At 38.2% G+C, this 21,864-nt stretch overlaps 1 protein-coding gene across 1 annotated transcript in view; it reads right to left on the bottom strand.

Annotated features, from left to right (window-relative positions):
- COL4A2 (collagen type IV alpha 2 chain) overlaps positions 1-21,864 on the bottom strand; it is a 134,980-nt gene that overhangs the window by 41,897 nt on the left and 71,219 nt on the right. Inside the window, exons 4-11 of the mRNA XM_032185311.1 lie at positions 8,341-8,475; positions 8,214-8,258; positions 5,986-6,102; positions 5,232-5,303; positions 3,631-3,666; positions 3,470-3,532; positions 1,109-1,144; positions 398-439 (exon numbers count right to left, since the gene is read on the bottom strand). Coding sequence (XP_032041202.1) covers positions 398-439; positions 1,109-1,144; positions 3,470-3,532; positions 3,631-3,666; positions 5,232-5,303; positions 5,986-6,102; positions 8,214-8,258; positions 8,341-8,475 — 546 coding nt within the window. The remainder of the gene's footprint in view (positions 1-397; positions 440-1,108; positions 1,145-3,469; positions 3,533-3,630; positions 3,667-5,231; positions 5,304-5,985; positions 6,103-8,213; positions 8,259-8,340; positions 8,476-21,864) is intronic.

Below are 21,864 nucleotides of genomic sequence, written 5' to 3'. Positions count from 1 at the left end.
AATTGATAGCAAGAAACAAGTTTACTTTGTGCTGTGATAAACATAAAGCAATATGTGCTCTTGCCCTGTATGCTTCCAGAATAACTTTAAAGGCTATTGCTTTATATAAAGGAGTCTGGCTCTACACATTTCAGAAATGTCACCTCTGATTTGTGTTGGTGTAAATGAAGGCACAGTTGGACCAAGACTAATGTAAAAGTTAGATGTAAAAATTAGTTCAGTTATGACATTTGTTATGGAGATTATCAAATATAGCTTTCAAAACTATGTTTGTTTTTCTATTATAATAATGTAATATAGTTGCCAACTGATAGTGTATTTAAAATAGGTTCCTTTATAAATAGCAAACAACATCATCCTGTCCTGTAGTGATACTAATTCATCAGTTTTTCTTTACCTGTTCGCCTTTTTCTCCATAGAAGCCAAGGCCCCTGTTGCCCTGCAAAAGCAATAGGTCAAGATTTACTAAAAGTACAACCTGGTTTTCAAATGCAAAATTCAAATTTAAACACACTGAAGGGCCTTTTCAGACTTAGAACTCTGTAGGATGCCACTGAAGAAGAGTAACAAGTAATAATCTAGTTTTACCTCAAAGTATTTTTAGAGATTTAGAAGTATTTTTATAGATGTAAACATCAGAAAGATGACTCTAATTGAAATCTCATGTTACCAGTGTTTCTTATAACAGACTTTGAGTCATTCGCTGAGTAATGTTGTGAAAAGATCAAGTACTTTAGCAATTTTTTTACGGAACCAAACATTAAATAAAAATACCTAGGTGGGTCAGAACAATTAACTTATATATTTATTTTTTTTTCCACTGAGATACAATTGAATATTGTGCAGACTGCAAGGATTCTTTGTTAATGGGAAGCTACTGTGACTACAGTAGCAAATTAAATCTGGCTCTAGAACTGGTTTAATCATTTCAGGGCAGCCGATCCCAGTGTAAGATTAACTTCTTGTGGTATGCAGCCAACACAGAAGGTCTTGTGCTACACAGCCTTTGGATCAGCCTGTGGTTCTTTATTTTACTGCCTCCAAGTGGGTCTTGGATAAACCTTAGTGACACAAAATCAACATGAACAGCTTTGAAACAAAGACTTACTTGTGGTCCTTGTGGTCCTGGGGGCCCTGGTGGTCCCTAGGGAAACAGAATATGTGAGAGCAAGTTACTTGTCACTTTGTAATCAATGCATGCAGGTCAGTTACTCTATGTCAGAAATAAAAGCATGTATTTGGAAAATAGTGTAATCCTTAGTGCTCAATGTACTATCCTTGATACATTAGCTGTGTTTACTGCTCTGAAAAATACTCTTCTAAATCATATAATAATCTTTCCTAACATAATAAAAGTCTCCTGGTTTATGAAATTCTGAAATTAATGAAATTCTGTTTTATTTCAAGTAATAAGAACTTGTGCTTTGGATCCTGACCTAGTAACATTTTAACTTCAGACCTAAAGTTAAGCACATCTTTAACCACTTCACTGGACTAGTGTCTTGGTACTGCATTGGTGTTTAAAGGGTGTTAAACTACCATGAGTGTATATCAGATTCCCAATTTGGTATATTACAGAATGAAAAAAGAAGATGGTGGGAAATGAAACTAGAACAGACATAAATGCTTGTCTTACAATATAGTCTTACAAGAAGAGCAGTAAGGAAAGCTATTAATTGGACAGAAAACCTACAGTGCTTCAGTCAACTAGGGTAGTTAATAGGCTCCAAAGGATCCTAAGCATTAAAAACTGTCAAATGTGGGAGAGGTGGGGTGAATAAGAAGCATGAGCTTTTCAGAGAAGGAGATGGTGAATAAGAGGAATAATAAAAGTGAGACAGCTGCCGATGGAACTGACCACCTGCTGAGCCCCAAAGGGGGTACAACCTGGGTTATGCAACATCAACCCAAACTTACAGAAAAAAAGATCATGATGGTCAGGCGAGACCTAAACTTGTTATATATCTCTCCTTTGCTATGTGTCTTTGTGTAAGTACACAGTAGACTGGTTCTGACAAAACAATGCTAAATCAGTTTTGGTTAGTCAAGGAGTCTGTGAGCTGTTGCCTAATCTACAGGGCAGATGCACCGTGCGGGCATGCTGCCTCTGGAGGAGCCACGTTTGCCTTCATGTGGGATCTAGGACTCAAGGATGAGGAACGGTGCAAACCTGGAAGCATTTCCCAGGTCCCTCCCACAGGTCAATCACAGTTTCAGAGATGATAAAGATAGTTTGAACTATTTTGTTAATAGTGGAGATGGTGGGTATCCATCTACTGTGGCAGAGTGTTCAAAAGAGATGTTGAGATGATTGTAACCAGAGGGATGTACTCATAAGGCTTAGAAAATGCACTGTTCATGTCACTCTTTACATCTTACATCCAACACAGTGTCCTGGGAATAGTAGGCTGGGTCTTCTGTGTGAGGCTCATGAAACTAATGAGTTCACTCTAGGAACAAAGTAAAGGACTGAGAAGATTTTCTTTCAGGAGGTTCAGAAGAGAAAGGTAAGATGCAGCTTACCTGCAGTGATAAAGCAGACACTGCAGAAAATTAATTTTGGAGAGGCTTAGCATGCTGTGAATTTAGTCCTAGAATTTTATTTTATTTTATATTTTATTTAATTTATTTTTTGGGGGGAGGAGGCTGGGTGTCCCTGATAAAAGGTTATGGAGGTCATTTGTAAGAAGCCCTGAATTTGATTTTTTTTTTCCCCAAAAATTAGTGATGTAGAGAAGGTCTGAAGTAAATGTTGACAAATAAAAAGATGAAAAAGTAAGTAAGTGCTATAAAGTTTCTTACAGGAAAATAAAGCAAGCCTAAATAAAACAAAATAAACTGAATTTGAATATCTGCTTTTCACCCATAAAACCGTTAACCATGGTAAACAAGAAATGTAGAAAATGATATCTGTAGAGAACACAATATTTCCAAAGAAATAGTCAGTACCAGTTGTCAACTCCAGTGCTGTAAATGTTGACTTTTGAAAAAAATACTGAAAAAAAGTTTAAAAATAAAATGGTCTTCTAAAAACTAATAAAGAAAGTTATCTATTCAATCTCCTGTAGGAAGGATGAATAGCTGATAACCACATCCTTCATGAGCAGAAAAGATTACATATTTAGATTCTGATATCTCAGAGTAGGGGGGCGTAGATTCTTAAATGGACTGCAATAAATAATCTCTACAAAGAAAACTCTTTCAAGGAGGTTAAAGAAATACAATATAAATCAAGACCTTTAGGTAATACATGGTGAAAGAAAGTATACTTCTTTGTGCAATACTCATCACTGTAGAACCACTGTCTTAGTACTTTTTTCAAGGTTTTCTATCCAAGCACACCTCCTTGCTATTTCTAAATTCATTTTTTCTCTTCATTTGCTATGCTACAGTTCAACATAATGAATATTGCTGAGATGATTCTTTCATTAGGTTAATTTCCTACAGAAAATATTTTAAGCATACTTACTGGTCTTCCTCGTTGTCCTCTTGGACCAATAGGTCCTTGAACACCCAGTATACCTGGAGATCCCTTTAAATTGAAAAAAGAAAAACCCAAAACATCAATTCATGTTGTTTTGATATCAGTTACTGTTGACACTTTATCACATTTGCTGTACTATTACTTACAGGAAAACCACTGAATCCTGGATCCCCAGGTTCTCCCTAAAGAAAACAAAGAAGTAAAAAATGCAGTAAATACTATACACAAAATTGAATAAAATATTTTCTTACTAGCTTTTTCTTATTCCAAAAGCTATTTAAAAATCATAGTATATATTCCATATAAATCCTTATATACAGATACATTCAGTGAATATTTTGAGATAATTTGAGATAATGTGTTTTATCATAGATTGATTTTATACTTTATATAGTATAGTTACATACAATATACTTGGAAGGTACAAAGATGGTTAGTGAAGTTAGGGATCCAAACTGCAAGACTGAGACGGAATGTTTAATTCCTTTTTGAAAGACCCATCTAATCAGTAGCTTAATTAGGGATACAACATAAGCTGAAATGTACAAGTTAATTTTTCATGAGTTGCATGGGAATTACCAAATCATTTTGATTCTCTTCTGAGTCACTGAGAAGCTCTTGGAACATACCGTTTTCAGTGACCACATATTTTAACTGCAGTACATGTTGAAATGTTTTTGGAAATTGGATCCAAAAATGTTCTAGTGCAAAGACCTTTCAAGCCCATAAATAATACAGCATTCAGTCCAGACACCTTCAATCATCTTAACTTTTTTTTTTTTTTTTAATATGTCTAGATAATTTGAGTTTAGTTAATGTAATGATCTGTGGAACCAAGTACTTTTTGAAATGAATACAGGTGCCAGTACCTATTCTTGACTATAAATACTTGAGTAGTTCTCCAATTACTACTAATGAGTGAACAGAACTTAAAGTTTCTGAAAGGAAAAGATTCCATTAAAAAAAGTCAAAAGACAAATATATTTTGGCACTCATCACTGGCATAAAATTTACTTAAATGAACTTAGCAGATCCCAGTGCTGAGTACAGTTCTAATGTAGCTTTGTACTTAAATTTGTCACAGTTTATACTCTAACAGTGTATATAACCACTTATCATTATCTGATATTTTCAACTTATACAAAACCATATATATGAGAAAAAGACTCAAGTGATCACAGAACAAGTTTTTAGGATTAGATAGAGTAAGGGAACCCAGAAGAATACTTGGGGATAACTAAATAACTGAATAATACATTGAAGCATATATTATCACAAGTCAACCAAATTCCTACATGGAAGTTATACAGAAAGGATCATAATATTAAATGGAATCATTCAGTGGAGAAAACTGTGAGAAAGGAATTATTTTACCAGGAATGATATATGGGTAGTCATCGAATAAAGAGGATAATACTTGAACTACAACATTTACCACTTTTATTTAAAAGTACAATGTTACAAATGTTTTAAAATCAACAGGTTTATGTCCTTGTCCAGTACCTCTGCAATCCACCTGCAAACTGTAAGTCCTTGCAAGTAAAAGAGTGGACATTTCCTCCCTGGATAGGCTTAACTGTAACCAGAGACAGAAGAAGCTGCCTGGCAAAACCTACACAGAATTTAAGTGGGTCTCTAGGAATGTGTCTTCCAGAATGTAAGGGAAACTCATTCTCCATCACCTGTTTTAAAAACAGTATTGAGCATTGACTGAAAATTCATCAGCTTGAGGGAGTGACACACCTACCCGGTATTGTCTGGCAATGTCCGGTGGTAGTATATATGGCTCCCCCTTCTGGCCCTTTGGTCCTTGGACTCCCTGGATGTGACCGAAAAAAAAAGGAAAAGTAAGCTTTCATATCATCTGTGAATGCATAAACAGTTACGAGTAATGCAAAATATCTGTAAGGTTTTTCATGAGCATATATGTACAACTGTTTGAAGGCAGAGACTACGTGTATGTCAAACTCTGGAAAGCTGTGGTTCACAAACAAATTATAAACCCTTGTGGTACCTTTAGGAATGGATTTAAAATACAGGGGAAAGAACTCCCTGTTACTTAGGAGTGATATTATGGGATGGCACCTGCCAGATAGAGCCATGGCTGCAGCTACTTAGGGCTGACACATAGGCTGGTAAATCAAGGAGCTCCAGTGCTCATTGCAGCATGATCCTACATATTGCGCTATGGCAAGCCAGTATGTTGGGCATGGATAGGGAAGGAAAAGGTTACTTTCATCAGAAATTGTGAGTCTGATATTCTTTTACTGCTTTTGGATAAAGTTGTACAGGATTTCTTGAAGCAATGACCCTGCAGGACCTACATGATAGGTATGGCAGACCTTCCAGCCCTAAGTGTTATGAAGGTCATCTGGGTAAGTCCACAAGGATGCTGTGCTGGGCCAAAAGGGCCCATCAGTTTCCAACACACACTTGCATGAAATACAAGTACTTCAGTAATGATCTTCATTTTAGGTATCCATTTGCTGTCATCTACTTACAATGGTACCAGGGAAACCAGAGAATCCAGGAGTTCCTGAGTCTCCAGGGTCACCTACTGTCCCGTTACAGCCATCATGACCCGGTTTCCCCCTTGATCCTGGCTGCCCTGGATGACCCTGTTGAGGAAAAAAAAAAAGTGTTTATCTATCCATCTGTTTCTAGTTTTCCTTTTCCTGTAGTCACACAGTATTTAGACATTCTCACATTAAGCCCAAGGCTTGGATCCATGGGAAACTATGATTTTCAAAGAAAGAAACAGACAGTGCCTTTTTTTAATATAGCTGCAGCTTGAACCAGATGCCCCAGACAGTATGAAAAAAATGAGTAGTGAAGGACCTTTCAGAAAGGGTAAGAAAGCTATGTTCAATGCAGTCTCTGTTAACCAGAGAACTAAGCCAGATGAGACTGCTGTGCAGGGAGCCACCAAGAACTGAGATTGTTAAGAATTTCAGTGCTTCACACTGGAGGAGTGGGAAGAAAGGTTCATTACTGGCTTTGAAGAGCTTCCAAGCTAGGAAAAAAAAGTCACTGATGCCTTTGGAGCTAGGTTGGGTGCCATGATGAAGCTGTAAGTACAGAGATGGGAAGAGATCAGGTGGGCTCAAACCAAGGGTGCTGGGGATACTAAAGTTCCACACTGAGCCTCAGGAAAGCAGGAAAAAGTTACTCCTGCCTTAAAAGGAATTTCCATTGCAGTGCCTATGTTCACCTAAATTATACTTATGATTGCTTTGCACTGGGATTGATGAGAAGCTAATCTGCCCTTGAGCAGCTTTCTTCCAGGGGGCTCAGTCAGCAAAAAAAACAACACAGAAACTAACATAAATAGAATACTTTTCTTCCTTCTTCACTACTTAAAGCAAGGGCTTTCTTTTTGCTTCTGCTCACTTTCTTAGAAGAAAAAAGAGATCTGTCCATGCCCTCACCTAGCTTCATCAAATACTCATATTCCTCACTCCAGAACAGACCCAGGTTTGTCACCCTCCTCTCTTGGCCTTTAGCCCCACATCCCAGCACTTTGCTGTTACAGTTCATATATGTGCCTATTTGCCTTCTCTTCTTGCCGTGGTCAGCGTTGTGCTTTGGCCTAAGAAAACTGGTTGGAGAACATAATCAAGTGGGAAGGGTGGAGGGCTTGAGGATGCATGCGGGTTCAAATAGTATCTGAAGGCATTTATCCCCCACAATGCAATTGCAGAGGTTGTGAAAACAGGGCTAAAAAAGAAAACTTGCTCAGGTAGCAGAAGCGGTCCAGCTATAGTAACATGGAGCTTCAGAGGAGAGTGATTTACTCGCAGGAAGACAGAGCACTGAGAAACAACTCAATGATGTGGTGGGGCGAATGAGATCCTTGGCTACAGAAGGTTTCTTCTTCCTTTAAGGGTGATAAGGAGAGAGAGGAAGAAGAGTGTGTGAGAGAAAGCTCTGAAACTCGATACAGAGCTCTTTAGGAAACAAAAAGGGTGAAAGTAGAGTGGATGTGGATGTGTGGGTTGCAGAGTGAGGCCCCGGTGTCAGAGAGCACTACAAAGGAAACCCAAGCCTGGGAACTCTGTCCAGGGATTCCAGTGACTCAGATTTCTTTGTTATTTTATGACACAAGATGTAAAGGAGTGTAAGCTGGGAAAATACTGTGCTGTGAACTTTACCCAGTTTTCCTCTTTGAACGCTTCAGTTTCATGGACCTGGACAATTTGTTCAAAGTTTTTGAGATAAATAGTTTTTTTTAAGACCATCTCATGCAAGCTTTATGAGATATAAACCAAATAACAATGGTTAGTATTCTTACATTTATTGGTCTTTCTATGTACTTTACAATTCTGAAATAATTAAGGCATGACCCACTGGTGTCCTTTGCTCACTAGCCTAGGAGATGTGGAGAACTTATCTCACAGCTCTTTCCTACAAAAGAACACACTTAGCTGGGTAACCTCCAGGGACACAAGAAATTTCCTTCTGTTTTTGTCCCTTTTTACAAGAGGATTTCTCCAAAGGACAAAGCAAACGGACCTTAATTATCAGAGGGAATGAGCGGGAACACAGATTCTATTCTTTTGCTGTGCATCTGCAGTTCCACTTACTTTAGCAAATGCCCTTAGTTTAACAGCGCGTATGTGGCTGATGCAGAATTCAGCCCAGAGACTTTAATTAAAGTACAAAGGCATTAAACCAGTCTGCAATATTTGCAGTTGGTAGTTTCTTAAACATGAGGTAACCGGATACTTACAGGAACGCCATCTGCCCCTGGGAATCCAGTGACTCCTCTTAGCCCCTAGAGTGAAACAGCACAATTAAAATGATGTTCTGTCTAGTATTTTGCTCATTAGCTAAAACATCTGATATTCAAAAGTTACCATTTCTCCTTTGGGTCCACTTATTCCTGGATGTCCTCTTTCACCTTTGTGACCTTTGGGACCTTGCACACCTGGGATCCCCATCAATCCTGGTGGTCCAGGGAACCCCTGTGATCCAAGGAGTCCTGGCTGGCCCTGATAAAAGTAATAAAAAAGCATTTATTTAGGAACAGTTATGATGTGTGAAGCTGGGTTAGTTATCACTCCTGCAGTGTAGTCAATCTCTTCAAGAGAAAATAAACAGAATCTCTTTTCATTCCAGAAGAGCAGATTCTGATGAATGTCATCTGGAAACACCATACATAAACTCCAGCAAAGTGACTACATTGTGCATGACAAAATGAATACATGGGAATGAACTCTCAAATCAGTATTCACTACTCGAACATTTGCTGCTACTCTATGAAAAAAGTGTTTTGTCTGGAGTAGGTAGAATGACTTCTCAAGAGAAGGAGGCTGATACTGAATGTCATGAATTTCTGCCTGCATTTCTGCCTTTTGGGGATGGTATTTCTATTTAACAGTGGAGCCTGAAAATTATTAGACAACACCATTAGGGTATGGCATCCACATAGGTTGAAATGTTGCATGCAGGTTTCCCTATCATTAACAGTTCCCTTCCAGAGCTGGTTTGGTAGAGCAACTCTAATGACACTCTTCAAGCCATTTCAAACATTGTTTAAAAATAATTCTCTGTTGACTGCCAACATCACAAGGCTCATCACAAGGGAAAAAAAATCATTTTGAAATGACACAATGGTGGTTTAAATAATGGGGCTGTGACAGTATGTCTGAGATCCGTGAACCAAAGTATTTGAAAACCATTCCAAATGCAGTGTCACCAAGGCACATGTGTTTTGTATGCTCTGTGGTACTCACTGCATTAATGACAGTAATAGTAAATTGATAGTCTTTTCTGGAGAGAAATGCTTAAATGGCACAAAGCACCATTTAACAAGACATTCTAATGAAGCAGGTTCTAATGAAAGTATTTTTAAAATGCAGCTAGATTTTCACAGGTCATTCTGCAACAGCATTAATATCTCACAAAGCAAAAATTATAGGAAAACATGAACAAATAGATGTATATTTATATAAAAAAAAAAAAGATAAAAACATCAGTATAAAATATATAATGCAACAGTTTAAAAATAGTGTAAAATATATCCTATCCCATCTTCCTACAACAGCTTACTTCCTTTTCCACTCTCACCCATGCCTGGAAAGAAAGAATTAAAAAATGAATGTAGTCTCTCTCCAAGAAATGCAGTCGTTCAACTTCATTTAATGTCATTGAGATTGTCATTGAGAAGTGAAATAAGACAGCGTGGGGACTTGAAGAAGTGAACACGAAGATATCCTAATCCTAATTTCTTTGTATTCAGAAAGCAGTAGACAAGCTACCAAACAATGTTTAATTGATTTTAGGCGAACTTTTATTCTCCTATTAAAGGATAGGCCCACTTGTGACACAGTTTCAAAATGTATTTGTCAACCACACAGAAAATCACAAAATCACAGAATGGTTTGGGTTGGAAAGGACCTTAAAGACCACCCAGTTCCACCCCCCTGCCATGGGCAGGGACACCTCCCACCAGATCAGGTTGTCAAAAGCCCCATCCAGCCTGGCCTTGAACACCTCCAGGGATGGGGCATCCACAGCTTCTTTGCCAGTGCTTCTCCACTATTTGAGGGAAGAATTTCTTCCTAATGCCTAATCTAAACCTACCCTCTTTAGTTGAAAACCATTCCCCTTTTCCTATCACTACACTCCCCAATAAGGAGTCCCTCCCCAACTTTCCTGTAGGCTGACTTTAGGTACTGGAATGATGCTCTAAGGTCTCTCTGGAGCCTTCTCTTCTCCAGGCTGAACAACCCCAATTCCTTCAGCCCGTCTTCATAGGACAGATACTCCATCCAGCCCTTTGATCATCTTTGTGGCCTTCCTCTAATACACCCATGTCCTTCTTGTGCTGCGGGGCCCAGAGCTGAATGCAGGGCTCCAGGTGAGGTTTCATGAGAGCAGAGCAGAGGGGGAGAATCACCTCCCTTGCCCTGCTGGCCATGCTGCTTTGGATGCAGCCTAGGATGTGGTTGGCTCTCTGGGCTGCAAGCACACATTGCCGGCTCATGTTGAGCTTCTCACCTGTAGTTGAGAAGTTGAGTTGTCTTATTATCACAAACTACAAAATAAACACCATGACTGAAACATAGTGTACTTCTAGTTAAAAAAAATAAATATCATTTTTCATACTGTTTTTGTGGAAAAATGCTGTCACAATAGTTTTGGTAGTTTTTATATTTTAAACCCCATTATATAATATCAAACAAGTCCATACTGAGAAACTGAGATAACCAAACAAAGTACAAAACTCAGTGCAAATATTTTTTTCTTTTCTTTTCTTTTCTTTTCTTTTCTTTTCTTTTCTTTTCTTTTCTTTTCTTTTCTTTTATTTTCTTTTCTTTTCTTTTCTTTTCTTTTCTTTTCTTTTCTTTTCTTTTCTTTTCTTTTCTTTTCTCTTCTCTTCTCTTCTCTTCTCTTCTCTTCTCTTCTCTTCTCTTCTCTTCTCTTCTCTTCTCTTCTCTTCTCTTCTCTTATTTATTATTATTATTGTTATTATTATTATTATTATTATTATTATTATTATTATTATTATTATTATTATTATTAATTTTATTTTTCTGGGAAAAAGACTAGGAATGAACCAGTATGAAGAGTGAATTACATGTTCTTCCTCAGGGACAAGTCACCAGTATGGATCCTTGATCATGCAGATCTTTTGCTATACCGTTATGATTAATTTGACAGAACTGATGGGTTAGGTGCATTACCAAAGGATACCATGGATTAGTATTTGAGCTGACACCACAGAAGATGATCTCTCTTGTACTTATAACCAAGCCTGACCTCATACAGCTTCTGTACTTGTAAAGGAAGTCTGCTTTTGGGGATTATTGCCATTTAGAAGGCCAACATATTTCCATTTTTCAATTCAACGGATTGAGAAGAAATAAAGCTTATATGAGTACACACGCAATGATTCCTGTTGACAAAAGGTACACACATCTGAGCAAGTAGCAGCTCATTTTCCTACACCAGTCGCAGCTGGCTACTACAGATGCAGCTTTCTCCACATAAGCAGTTTTCAGTCTTTTAAAATCAGTGAATCTCTGTTATCCTATGGAGGTGCAAACCCTTATCTAGCCATGTTCGCAATAGCCATACTTTTGTTAGTTACCTGCCTCAAATTGAAAGCTGCTGATTAGAAGCACTAGAATAATGATTTAAACGGGAACTAGTGTGAGCTCCAAGGTACAAGGTCAGGAAAAAGAAGCCTTTTCTGACTTCTTCTTGATTTACCTATCTTTAACTATAAAGGGATTGAGTGAGTACAAATGAACATATACCATGAAACAGCCTTTTTTTTTGGAAATTACAGATAATATTTCATCCATTCTAAAAGATGCACGGTAGTCTTTTTTTTTTTTTTTTTTTTAGAACACCATCTCAGTATCTATTCTTATGCTCTTGCATAAGATTTTTATCTAGTTAAAAATTCCATCATACTACAAAGTTTTAAAATCTAATTAAATACTTAAGCGAGTTTATCCTTTCCCACATGTAGAAATCTGGGAAGGAACCTTTAAAATGGATGAAAAGTATCTCACACATCTGCGAAGAACATAGAAAAATTATTCAAATTCAATTTTAGGGATTTGAGTTGGCTCTAGTTTCAATTTAATCTTGAGAGGTTCTGGGAAGAAACATTTCAGTTCCTTCCACAAAGAAAGTAAACCATGGATTCTGCATACTGGAAAGGTCACTTCTTTATTATATTGAAGTAAATAAAAGCCAAAGGAGATTAATTTGACAGAACTATTAAGAGAACAGAATTATGAAAGGAAAACCAATTCCAGAAGCCACTCACCCACCTGAGACATATAAAATGACTTTTTGGTTCATATCTGCTTACATTTTTGGGGCAGCACACAGCAGACAGAATGAATGTACGTTTTCAGTTGTAACTTTTGACAAAATGCTGGTTATGGTTATAATTATTGAACCTGTGCATAGCTTTCTGCAGGGAGTTGTAATACTCCAAAGCTGGCATTGCATGGGACACAGTTGTATCTCTAATTCATATATAAAATACCACCCCTATTGTTTGGGGTTGCACTCCCATCTTTTTGTCTGGTAGGGAGGAAGAAGTAAACAAGGAATGGAAAATGAGGAAGAGAGCAGGGCAGTGCCGGTGTCCCTTCCCCATGCTTTCCTGGTTATTATTAAATCACTTGTTTGTTGAGACACTTGGGTGGACTATTTAATATTAGTTGTAATAAAGACAAGGTAACCAATCCTTCTGGGACTTGTTCATCACGAGGCTAGAGACAGAGCTGGAGAATTAGTTAATATTATGACAGTTTGTGCAATTCTTCAGCCAGTTCACATCTTGGCTTATGCTTTATTAACCTTGGATTAATAAAGCTTGGATTAGCTTTATTAACCTTTGTTAACTCAGACATGTAAGCTTTTACTCTACTTTCTTTATGTTAAATCTTTTGTTGAACAAGTATGTCCTCTCTTCATTAACAAATGACCTAAGAACATGTGCTCTTCTGCAAAGGTCATTAAGGAGATTTAAGTAAAGACAATCAATTTGAAAGGTTCAGTCAAATACAGCACAACTCAATTATTAGAGTCCTGAATACCCCTGTGTAAAATATGCCATGCATGCTACTACTCTGGTTGTGCTCCTGGAGGTTCAGAAGTCCTAGAAAATTCTACAAAGCTGTGAAATTGTGTCTGGATTATATTTCCAGGTTAAAAAAAAAAAAAAAAGAGGTAAGCCTATGGGAATATGTTGTACCTGGCTGTCATATTTTAGGTAACTCACAAAGCACTTTCTCTGGTGCTCCCTTTTCTCACCTGAAAAAGTATTGCAGAAATGTGTTCTGGCCCAAATGTCTCTCCAGAAGAAGGCTTCACATTTTGCTGGGGGGCACTGGAACTCTGCATGGCACAATTGCCCCTTACTGCCACTAGATTTACAGGCTGGAGCTACAAGGCTTATGGGAACATGCATAGCATACATGCATGGCATACTATGGCAAAACAGCTCAGAGGGAGCATGTGAAACAAAAAGGAAAAAGTGGGTGGATGGAATATCTTGAAGACCAACAAGGAATTTTATATTCCTTTTTGTTCTTGTACAGGACTTCCTTTACCATTCGGACACATTACAAAGCTACCAATGTCAGGATACACTCCCAAATAGGCAGTCCCCGCTCCGCTCTTCCTGTGACTCCAGCTGACTGGGAGAGGTCTCGCACAGTCCTTGTGGCCAGCACAGCCATGTGCAAAAGCTATTTACAGGGAGGAGCAGAGGTCAGAAATTTAGGAAGCCTGGAGGAAATCTTCCCAGAAAATATTTGCAATATTGTATATACATTGTCCCCTGTCCAATGACGTGCATGAAAGAAAACGCTGTCAGGGTTGTCATTGAATTTAATCACTGCATTTTGCAATTCAGTCCCAGTGGACTTAGAAGATCCTGAACAGACTTTTAGATATGTACTAAATGTTCATGTATTGCAGCTTGAACTTCAGTTTTTGTTTCTTGTAGGATCAGTCAAATGAAAGAGAGATGTTGTGTTGCAAAACTTTCTTCCTTCTAATTTACTGTGAAATTTACACCATGGAAACAAAACTGGTAGACGAAGGTGTGCTGATTTTGAAAACAACCAATTTTGGGGGCTTCTATACAAATAAAGGCATAATGAATGTCAGTTCCTGCTCTGGAGGTTTTAAAATACAAAACGTTCATCATGAATCACTGAGAAAGCTATTTACCAATGTTTAGATATAAAGAATGGAGAGAATCAGTGATTTGCAATAATGAAGAGAGAGAGAGAGAACCAGAGTTACTGCAGAGCTTCACGGTAATTGAGCCCATTTTGCTGTATTTCATTACAGACTTTTATTTTGCAACAGCTTCTGGTATATGGAATGTGATGATTCAGTATTCCCCACATGAAAATGACCCTTGTAGACCATAATTTGTTTAACAGTGGACAAGAAGAAAGGAGGTTGATTCCCTGACATTTCAGAAAGGTCATTTGTGAAAGGACAAGTTCGCTTCCTGCGGGAAGGGGGATCTGACCGTGATGGCCAAGCATGAGCTCGGACTTTCGCAAGAGGGCTTGGCCTCGCACGGTTACTCTGAGAATGGATGGGAAAGGGAAGCGACAGCAAGAACCTCGATGCAGCCCCGCTAATGAAAGACATCGGCAAGCAGAACAGAAGGCAACTCACCAGGGAATAAAATCAGTTAGATGGGAAATTAACAACTTCTGAGCTGGTTTAAAGTGTTAATCCAGGAAAAGGCATTCTAGAAGGCACATAGGAAAGAAAGCAAGGAGAGAAGTGTCTGGAGCATCCATCCACACTGCTGGCCCGTGCATGGGAGCGGGATGCTGCCCCTTAGGTGGCACCAGGCATTGGCTTCAGGCACAGCCATGCAGGTGCAGCTGGAGCTATGGGCATTTCTTGCATTTATGCTCTGAATCTGCATCTTGCTGTCTGCAACCAAGTGGTTACCAGCATTAGGAAGGGGTGGACTTCTGTGATCTCACAGGAATATTGATTAGCAAAAGAGGCAAACCTTTCTCATGTGCCTTAACCTGCTGGGTATTCAATGCTAAAACACAAGAGTAGCACTGAAATACTCGGCAGACTTTAAAAAAAAGTATATTTAAATATGTACTAAATATGGTTAAATATGGTTATTATGTACTAAGCATGGTTCATATTGAACCATATGGTTCAATATGGTTATTTCTGTTTTGAAGTTCTCTTTCATTACTTTACAGAAGGTTATTTAGCTGAGTTTCACATTCTAGCTCATTTTCTCAGAGAAAGCTTTCCTTCTCATTTGTTAAAAAGCTGTTTTATTTATATCAAAAAGTAAACAGAAAATTATAAAGTTGACTTTAAGTTAAAAATAACTGAAAAATGAAGCCATTTCAGCCTAGTGGCATGGTAACAATTTGCTGTTCTTTCAACTATATTGTCTGGACATGTGACATTTTCTCTCAGGACAGTGGCGACCAAATGACATTAATGTTAATTCCAGAGCAGTGATTCAGCTTGCAGATTTTTTTTTATTATTATTTTTTTTTGTTAAGGAAGGAACAAACATTAAGTCTCCTTAAGAAAGAACTATGAAAGAAGCCACAGTCCTTTTCTGTAGTCAGTAAATGAAATAATTTTGTACTGCTTTCTGTTCCCACGGTTTGATCTAATTTGTGATCTTCCAGAAAGTTGCTATGTCACCCAAGAAGATAAAACATGCATAAAACAAAATATGTGCTGGAATGTGTAGGTCAAGCACTCAAAAGAACTAGTTAGAAGTTTCTTCATGTCACAAAACACATACAATTACATGTCAGAAATGCTTTCTGTGCTTTGCAGAGCTGCTGCAGAAAGAATGATATTGGGACCATGTCAATGCTCTGTTGAAGATAAACACTGGACGAGTCTAGACAAAAAACAAAACAAAACAAAACTCACAAGGATTTCTGTCCTGTCTTCAAAAGGTCATTACATGGAGGAAAGGAGAAGATATAGGCATGAAGTGATGGGCAAGAAGGACATAGTGTTTTTGTCTGCAGAGTCAGCGAAGGGAATAACTCTGAAAGTCCAGAGTGTAGTTGCACAAGTTACGAGGTGGCAAGTAAATTAAGATTTGTGTTTGCAATGCACCAGCTGCTTGTGAAGCCTCCCACCATTCATGTTCATACTGTGCAGTAAATGGAAAGTTCCTTACCCCATCACCACTGAGAAGTCAGCTGCAGTAAGGTCAGCATGTATGCCAGCACTAGCGGTGGAGTTGGGGCTGACAGGCTGTAAATTCACATCCTGCTTTATATCTTGGTAATTTAATGGCTTGGATATTTAGAAACAGAATTGAGATATATTAGCAAATATATCTATCTGGTGAGCACGTTCTACTGAATTATGTGACAGGACTTGAAAGGCCTTGAAAGGCATCATTTTTCTAAACAGAATTGTATTTACTGAGCACATGTGGTCATTTATCTGCCTACATTCAGTGTAGTCAGCCAAAGCTACATTCAGGCGAGGGTGAAATCTTATGGCATGGTATATCCTAATGTAGACATTCAAACTAGTCCAGATGAATACACACTGAATGTGGCCATTTTAATTCATTGTCTATAAAAGGAGCTTAGGTGCCTAGCTCAAATATTGACCACATTGTTGCTTTCTAAATTAATCCACATTGTAGCTTTCTAAACTGTGCAAGAAGGTAACACCCTAAAAGATCAATTGCATATTTGATGGTTAGGATGAAGAAATAAACTTGAGTGGGATAATTATGCTGCTTGAAAAAAAAGAGCTGGATGTAAATGCAATCAATTTACTGAATTTGGCAGGTAGTGATGCAAAATAGTGGGATTTTCTTGGAAGTTAGAAATGTTTCAACTGATCAGATGATGATAATGCCATGCGCTCAAGAGTATATTCACTTATTACAACCATATCATCTGGCCACTACCTTACTTCCTTTCAGGCTACTCATATTTCTTTTAGGCTACTAAGAGTCACATAAGTGCCACCACTTCTGCATAGTTTCTTAGCTCAATTTCTGTCATCCTTATTCAAAGCATACCAAAATTTCTGCTGACATCAGGCTCTGCTAAAGTTGTGGTAAGGGGCTCTAGCTGGAGGTTAAGGGGAAAATCATCACATTTCAGAAATGTGCAGAGTGAGCAGAGCTGGGGCTGTCCTGACACTGTGGCAGGTGCTTTGGGCTAGTATGAGAGTGGAAGTGTGATGAATGGAGCTATTCATTTTATATTGGTGAAATGAAGAGCATCAGTCTAACACAGAAACAAACAAACAAACAAACAAACAAACAAACAAAACAACCACACTTATATTGACATGTAAGTGTTGCCCCCCTGAGTTCCAAATAAAAGCTTTCTCTAAGACAGTTAACTAAAATAACGTAGAGATGTTATTTGAAATGAACTTAAACATCAGCAGTGAAGTTGAGCTCATGAGCTAGTGATGTTTTACAGAGCAATAAAATGGCATTGATTTATCCTTGCAAACATTCATTAGCATTTAATTAATTGGAAAAGGGTAGTTTTTAGTCAAACAAAAAATTCACTAGAGACAAAAAACATCTTGCCAAATTTGCTTTTCCAACCAGACAAATATTAAGATGCAGGGTGTGGAGCAGGAGGAAGCAGGGAACTCCCATTTACTTCGTGACAGCTGCTGTATCATGCTTATATAAAGGGGCAGAATTTGGTCATGGTACCTATCAAATGTTTGACTGAGTATTTTGAGGGACAGCAAACGCCTCAGACATATTTAGCACTATGAGTGTGTTTTCAAAACAGAAGAAAATTCTGTTCATTCAACATGGGTTTTGACAGAATTACAAAAGCCAGACAATTTTCAGGGCAAAAAAAATGTGTGATAATTCTTCAAATCTGCTAGCATCTACATTGCCATTTTTTTTTTCCCCGCTCATTTTATTTGGATTATTGTACTAGGATCAACTGTTTTTTATGCCTTTTACTAAATCACATCAAATCCTAAACCTTGCATAATGGAGGGAGCCGGCGCTCCTGTTTCGGGTAGCGGCACGGTTACTGCTTGGCCAGCCAGGCTCCTAGAGACAAGACAACAAGCAGCACCTGCTCTTGTTGGAACATTCAGTAATAGACTCGAAAACTGATCTGCCAGCCCAATTGTTTTCAAATGGCTTTTGGTGGTGTGTGTGGGAGTGTTCTCAAGATCCTAAAATTCAGGAAGTTCGACACAGATGTTTTTTGTCAGTAGGCGTTGGAAGCACCAATAGTAACATCTGTTCACTTTTTCATATTTGTGAGAACATCTTTTTTCTGTCCAAAAACCATTCACTGTTGAAATTTCTAAATTGTGCAACTGGCCAAAATGTTAAGCTCATTAGGCTCCATGAGTTTAAGACTATGTGAAAATTAAAACCCCTGCAGGAACTCGGTATGTCATATGCCAATCTTTCCATTCTGTGCTCCTCTTCTGGTTAGACAAAACTGTAACTATTTTTGTGGTGGGAACAGCTATCAAACTGACTTGATCATTTAAATGCAACTTACTACTAGCTACTTTAGCTGTAGAAAGAATTTAAATCCCTTACAGAGGCTGTGACTGTTTTAATAAATTCTGTGCTGAGATACCCTCTCCACACGGGAGCCCTGAACATGCTCTCCAGCAGCCAGCACAGGGGACTTGTTGCAGACCTTAGGCACCTTCATACTGCAGTCCTGGGAATTTACAGCTTGGGATGGTCTCTGAGTTCCCAGGAAGGCCAGGTGACTGGCTCTGAACCACCAGGAAAGACTGGGGGCTCTGAGGCAGATGTGCACAGCGCTCTGAAGAGCCGCTGTTGATACAGAATAAGTGACATCTATTTTTCTCTTAACACTTCTATGGCCAGATGGTCCTTGAGAGCAGCAAGGTGCCGTGAGATCATCTGAATGTAGCTCAAACAGTTGTTTTCTCTATATGAGTTGCAAATCCTTATGTTAGTATCAATGAGGACGGTGTACAGATTTCAGCAACAGGGACTCTACTGAAGCCTAATGATGAAGCTACATGAACCCTAGGTCTTCCATCCAGTGCATGTGGCTTGCTAGCATAACACCATCACTTTGATGGTGAGCCTGGCTTCATGCTGGGCTTGTCTCCCAAAAAAATAAATAGTCAATGAGAGGTCTTGCCATCTTTAGGTAGTAAGTGGAAATACTGAAAACTCTCAGTTCTTTTTTTATATAATACAATTAGGTTTCCTGTCTTCTGTATGCACAACATTTTTATAATTTTACAGTACTACATCAAGCTAGATCAACTAGATTTAGGGGAGCTGAATGATCGGGGGAAATTATTATAGCAACTGATTCCTTGGAGAAGTCTCTGTAATCCCACTTTTTTTTTTTCCCTCTTTTTTTTTTTTTTTTCATTTTTTTTTTTCTTTCTTGTAATCAGGGAGAAGAGTGAAAATATTTTCCTTTGAATCCTAAAAGAAATAGTTCCATATCACCTAGCTGAAAAAAATACTCTTTTTGTGTAATGTTGCTTGTGATAGCAGTCCTGAAGATGGACCAGATTGGTATATGAACTTGAATAGGAAGATATAGTTCTCCAGATCCATTATGAAATCTAATTTTTCCATTACGTCTAGTTTTAGGTAGCCAAGTGTGCCCACACATCTTCTCTAGATTCCAAAATCTCGTCACTTGTGGGAAAGGATGCTCTGGAGAACATCATCAGCAGACTGTTCTACAGCTGTTCATGGAAAAAGCCTATTTATTATTTCAAACACTGATTTCAAAAACTATTGGAAAGTTTTAAAACTTTTACTGTAGACAATGCAGGCTACGTGGCTGTTTCACCAGAGGACCAGAAGAAGAATCAAAGCAAAACATTATTTTTGATCCTTTATTCCTTTTCTATCTGCAGATAATAAAGGGAGTTAAAGTACTATTAAACTGTAGTGGCGAGTTACTTTTTCTTGAAGGAGGTACTATTAGTTTGACAGGCCAGGGAAAAAAAATAAGGTTGATCTCTAACTGGTGGCAAATGCAGGTTATGTGAAGGAACAGAAAGGCCTTCCAGACAAGGAGAAACAGCAGAAGTAGCTTTCACATTCCACAGGAATAACAGAGGTTGTTAAAAAATTTGTTGTGACTACTAATCTGGCCCAATCACTGGGGACTAGTTTCAGGCTTCAGTTTGAGGAGAGCATCTTCAGTATTTCAGATTCTGGTTGTGGAGTGCCTCTAAGCTGTCTTAAACTAGTGCCTTCCTGGCAAAAAAAAAAAAAAATATGATGTGCTAGCAGTATGAGTTGTGTCAAATAAATCAGTACTGTGCTGTCTTCATGAACTTGTGATAAAGTACCTCCATAAAGTGCTTCCATCAGACTCATAGGAAAGACTGCATTTATTGACAGGGAGCTTTGAATTGCTGGTGATGAAAGGCCACAGTGGTGCAGTTCACAGGTTAACCATAACCCTGAACCTCTGCTAGTTTGCCTCTTCTGCTTTACCCTTACTGCTACAAGCAAGGATGAAAGAATTAAAAAGTAAATAGGAAGCTATACCTCCTTTCCTAAAAATTAACTGATCCTGAAACATGTGTCCTAGATTTATAGGTCCTGGATCCACTGGGAATGTGAAACCTGAATGGCCACCGGCAGCATCAATCATCTGTGTTTTTGACAATAACAAATGAACTTCATGTTCATGTTTATGTTTATGTGGCTCCTATGGACCTTTGACCTCCCTCCCTGCTTTCTCCACTAAAAAGGTTTCAACTCTAATTTTATAACTTCCTCTGTACCTAGGAGAGCTTATAGGTTTTACTTAGCTGCTGAAAAGAGCCAATGTCAGCTCTTCTACACAAGCTAACACCTGTATTTTATATTTCCATCTTTTTTATTTTGCTTTTATTTTGTATTTTTCTTATTTTTGTAAAGAGCCAAAGAACACATTATATGAAAGCACACAAACCCTGAGCAGTATCATTACTGAGTGCTATGGCACTCAGTACAGACTGTCGTAATGTGGATGGTCAAATGAGTCACTACAGCCTAGAGATCAAGAACCCCCAAATTATATGGAAAATAACCAAGGCTAACTAATAACCTGCCCTAGTTGACCCTGCTTGAGGGGGGTGATGGTGATGTGCACTAGATGATGTGAAGAAGTTTCTTCCAACCTTAACCATTCTGTGATTCAGAATATGTTTGATGTCCAGGATCCTCTCTGAGGCCCTGTAAATTAGCTTTTTACCAGATCTACTGTTTACATTTTTTCAGTGCTTAGATTTTTTCTTCTCTGTGGTGTCTGCAATTTATTTTTTTAATGTCTGTGTATGTATTTATTCTCCCTTTGGTTTGCTGTCTTCAGATCTCTGTGTATCTAACATAAGCCATAAAGCCTTCTAGTTTCTTTAAAACCGATAAGGGGTCATTCACATGAGGCACTATAATTTCTTCTTGTTAAACATTGATAATTACTATGAAATGCTCAGGTGAAGTCTGCATTATTAGTAAAAGCAAAGACATAAGTTTGTGACTATCTGCTTGTGGATATAACAATCATGGGCTTGCTGCAGTCATGTCTATGTGCATGTGAGATCTCCTACGTGTTTACAGATGAGAAAACCTAAGCTTCTGGTTCTACAACAGTGTAATAATGTTGGCTAAAGCCCTGCCTGTCACTGTACAGACAGTACTGCTTTATGTGGTACATGAAGTTCTGAACTAGATTGCAGAAAGTCTCTGCTGCTGAGTTACGTGCTTCTACAATAAGACATTAGCAAGCACTCCTAGGAGAAACCTGTCTTTTTTTTTTCTCAATATATACTAATTATTTCATTACTTTCTGGCACAAGAAATAACTGAAAGTGCATCTAAAATGAGAGATTAGAATAAGACTCAGAGAAAG

The sequence above is a fragment of the Aythya fuligula genome, chromosome 1, assembly GCF_009819795.1.
Source record: "Aythya fuligula isolate bAytFul2 chromosome 1, bAytFul2.pri, whole genome shotgun sequence".
Taxonomy (NCBI): Eukaryota; Metazoa; Chordata; class Aves; order Anseriformes; family Anatidae; genus Aythya; species Aythya fuligula.
This window is presented reverse-complemented; position numbering and strand designations above follow the sequence as displayed.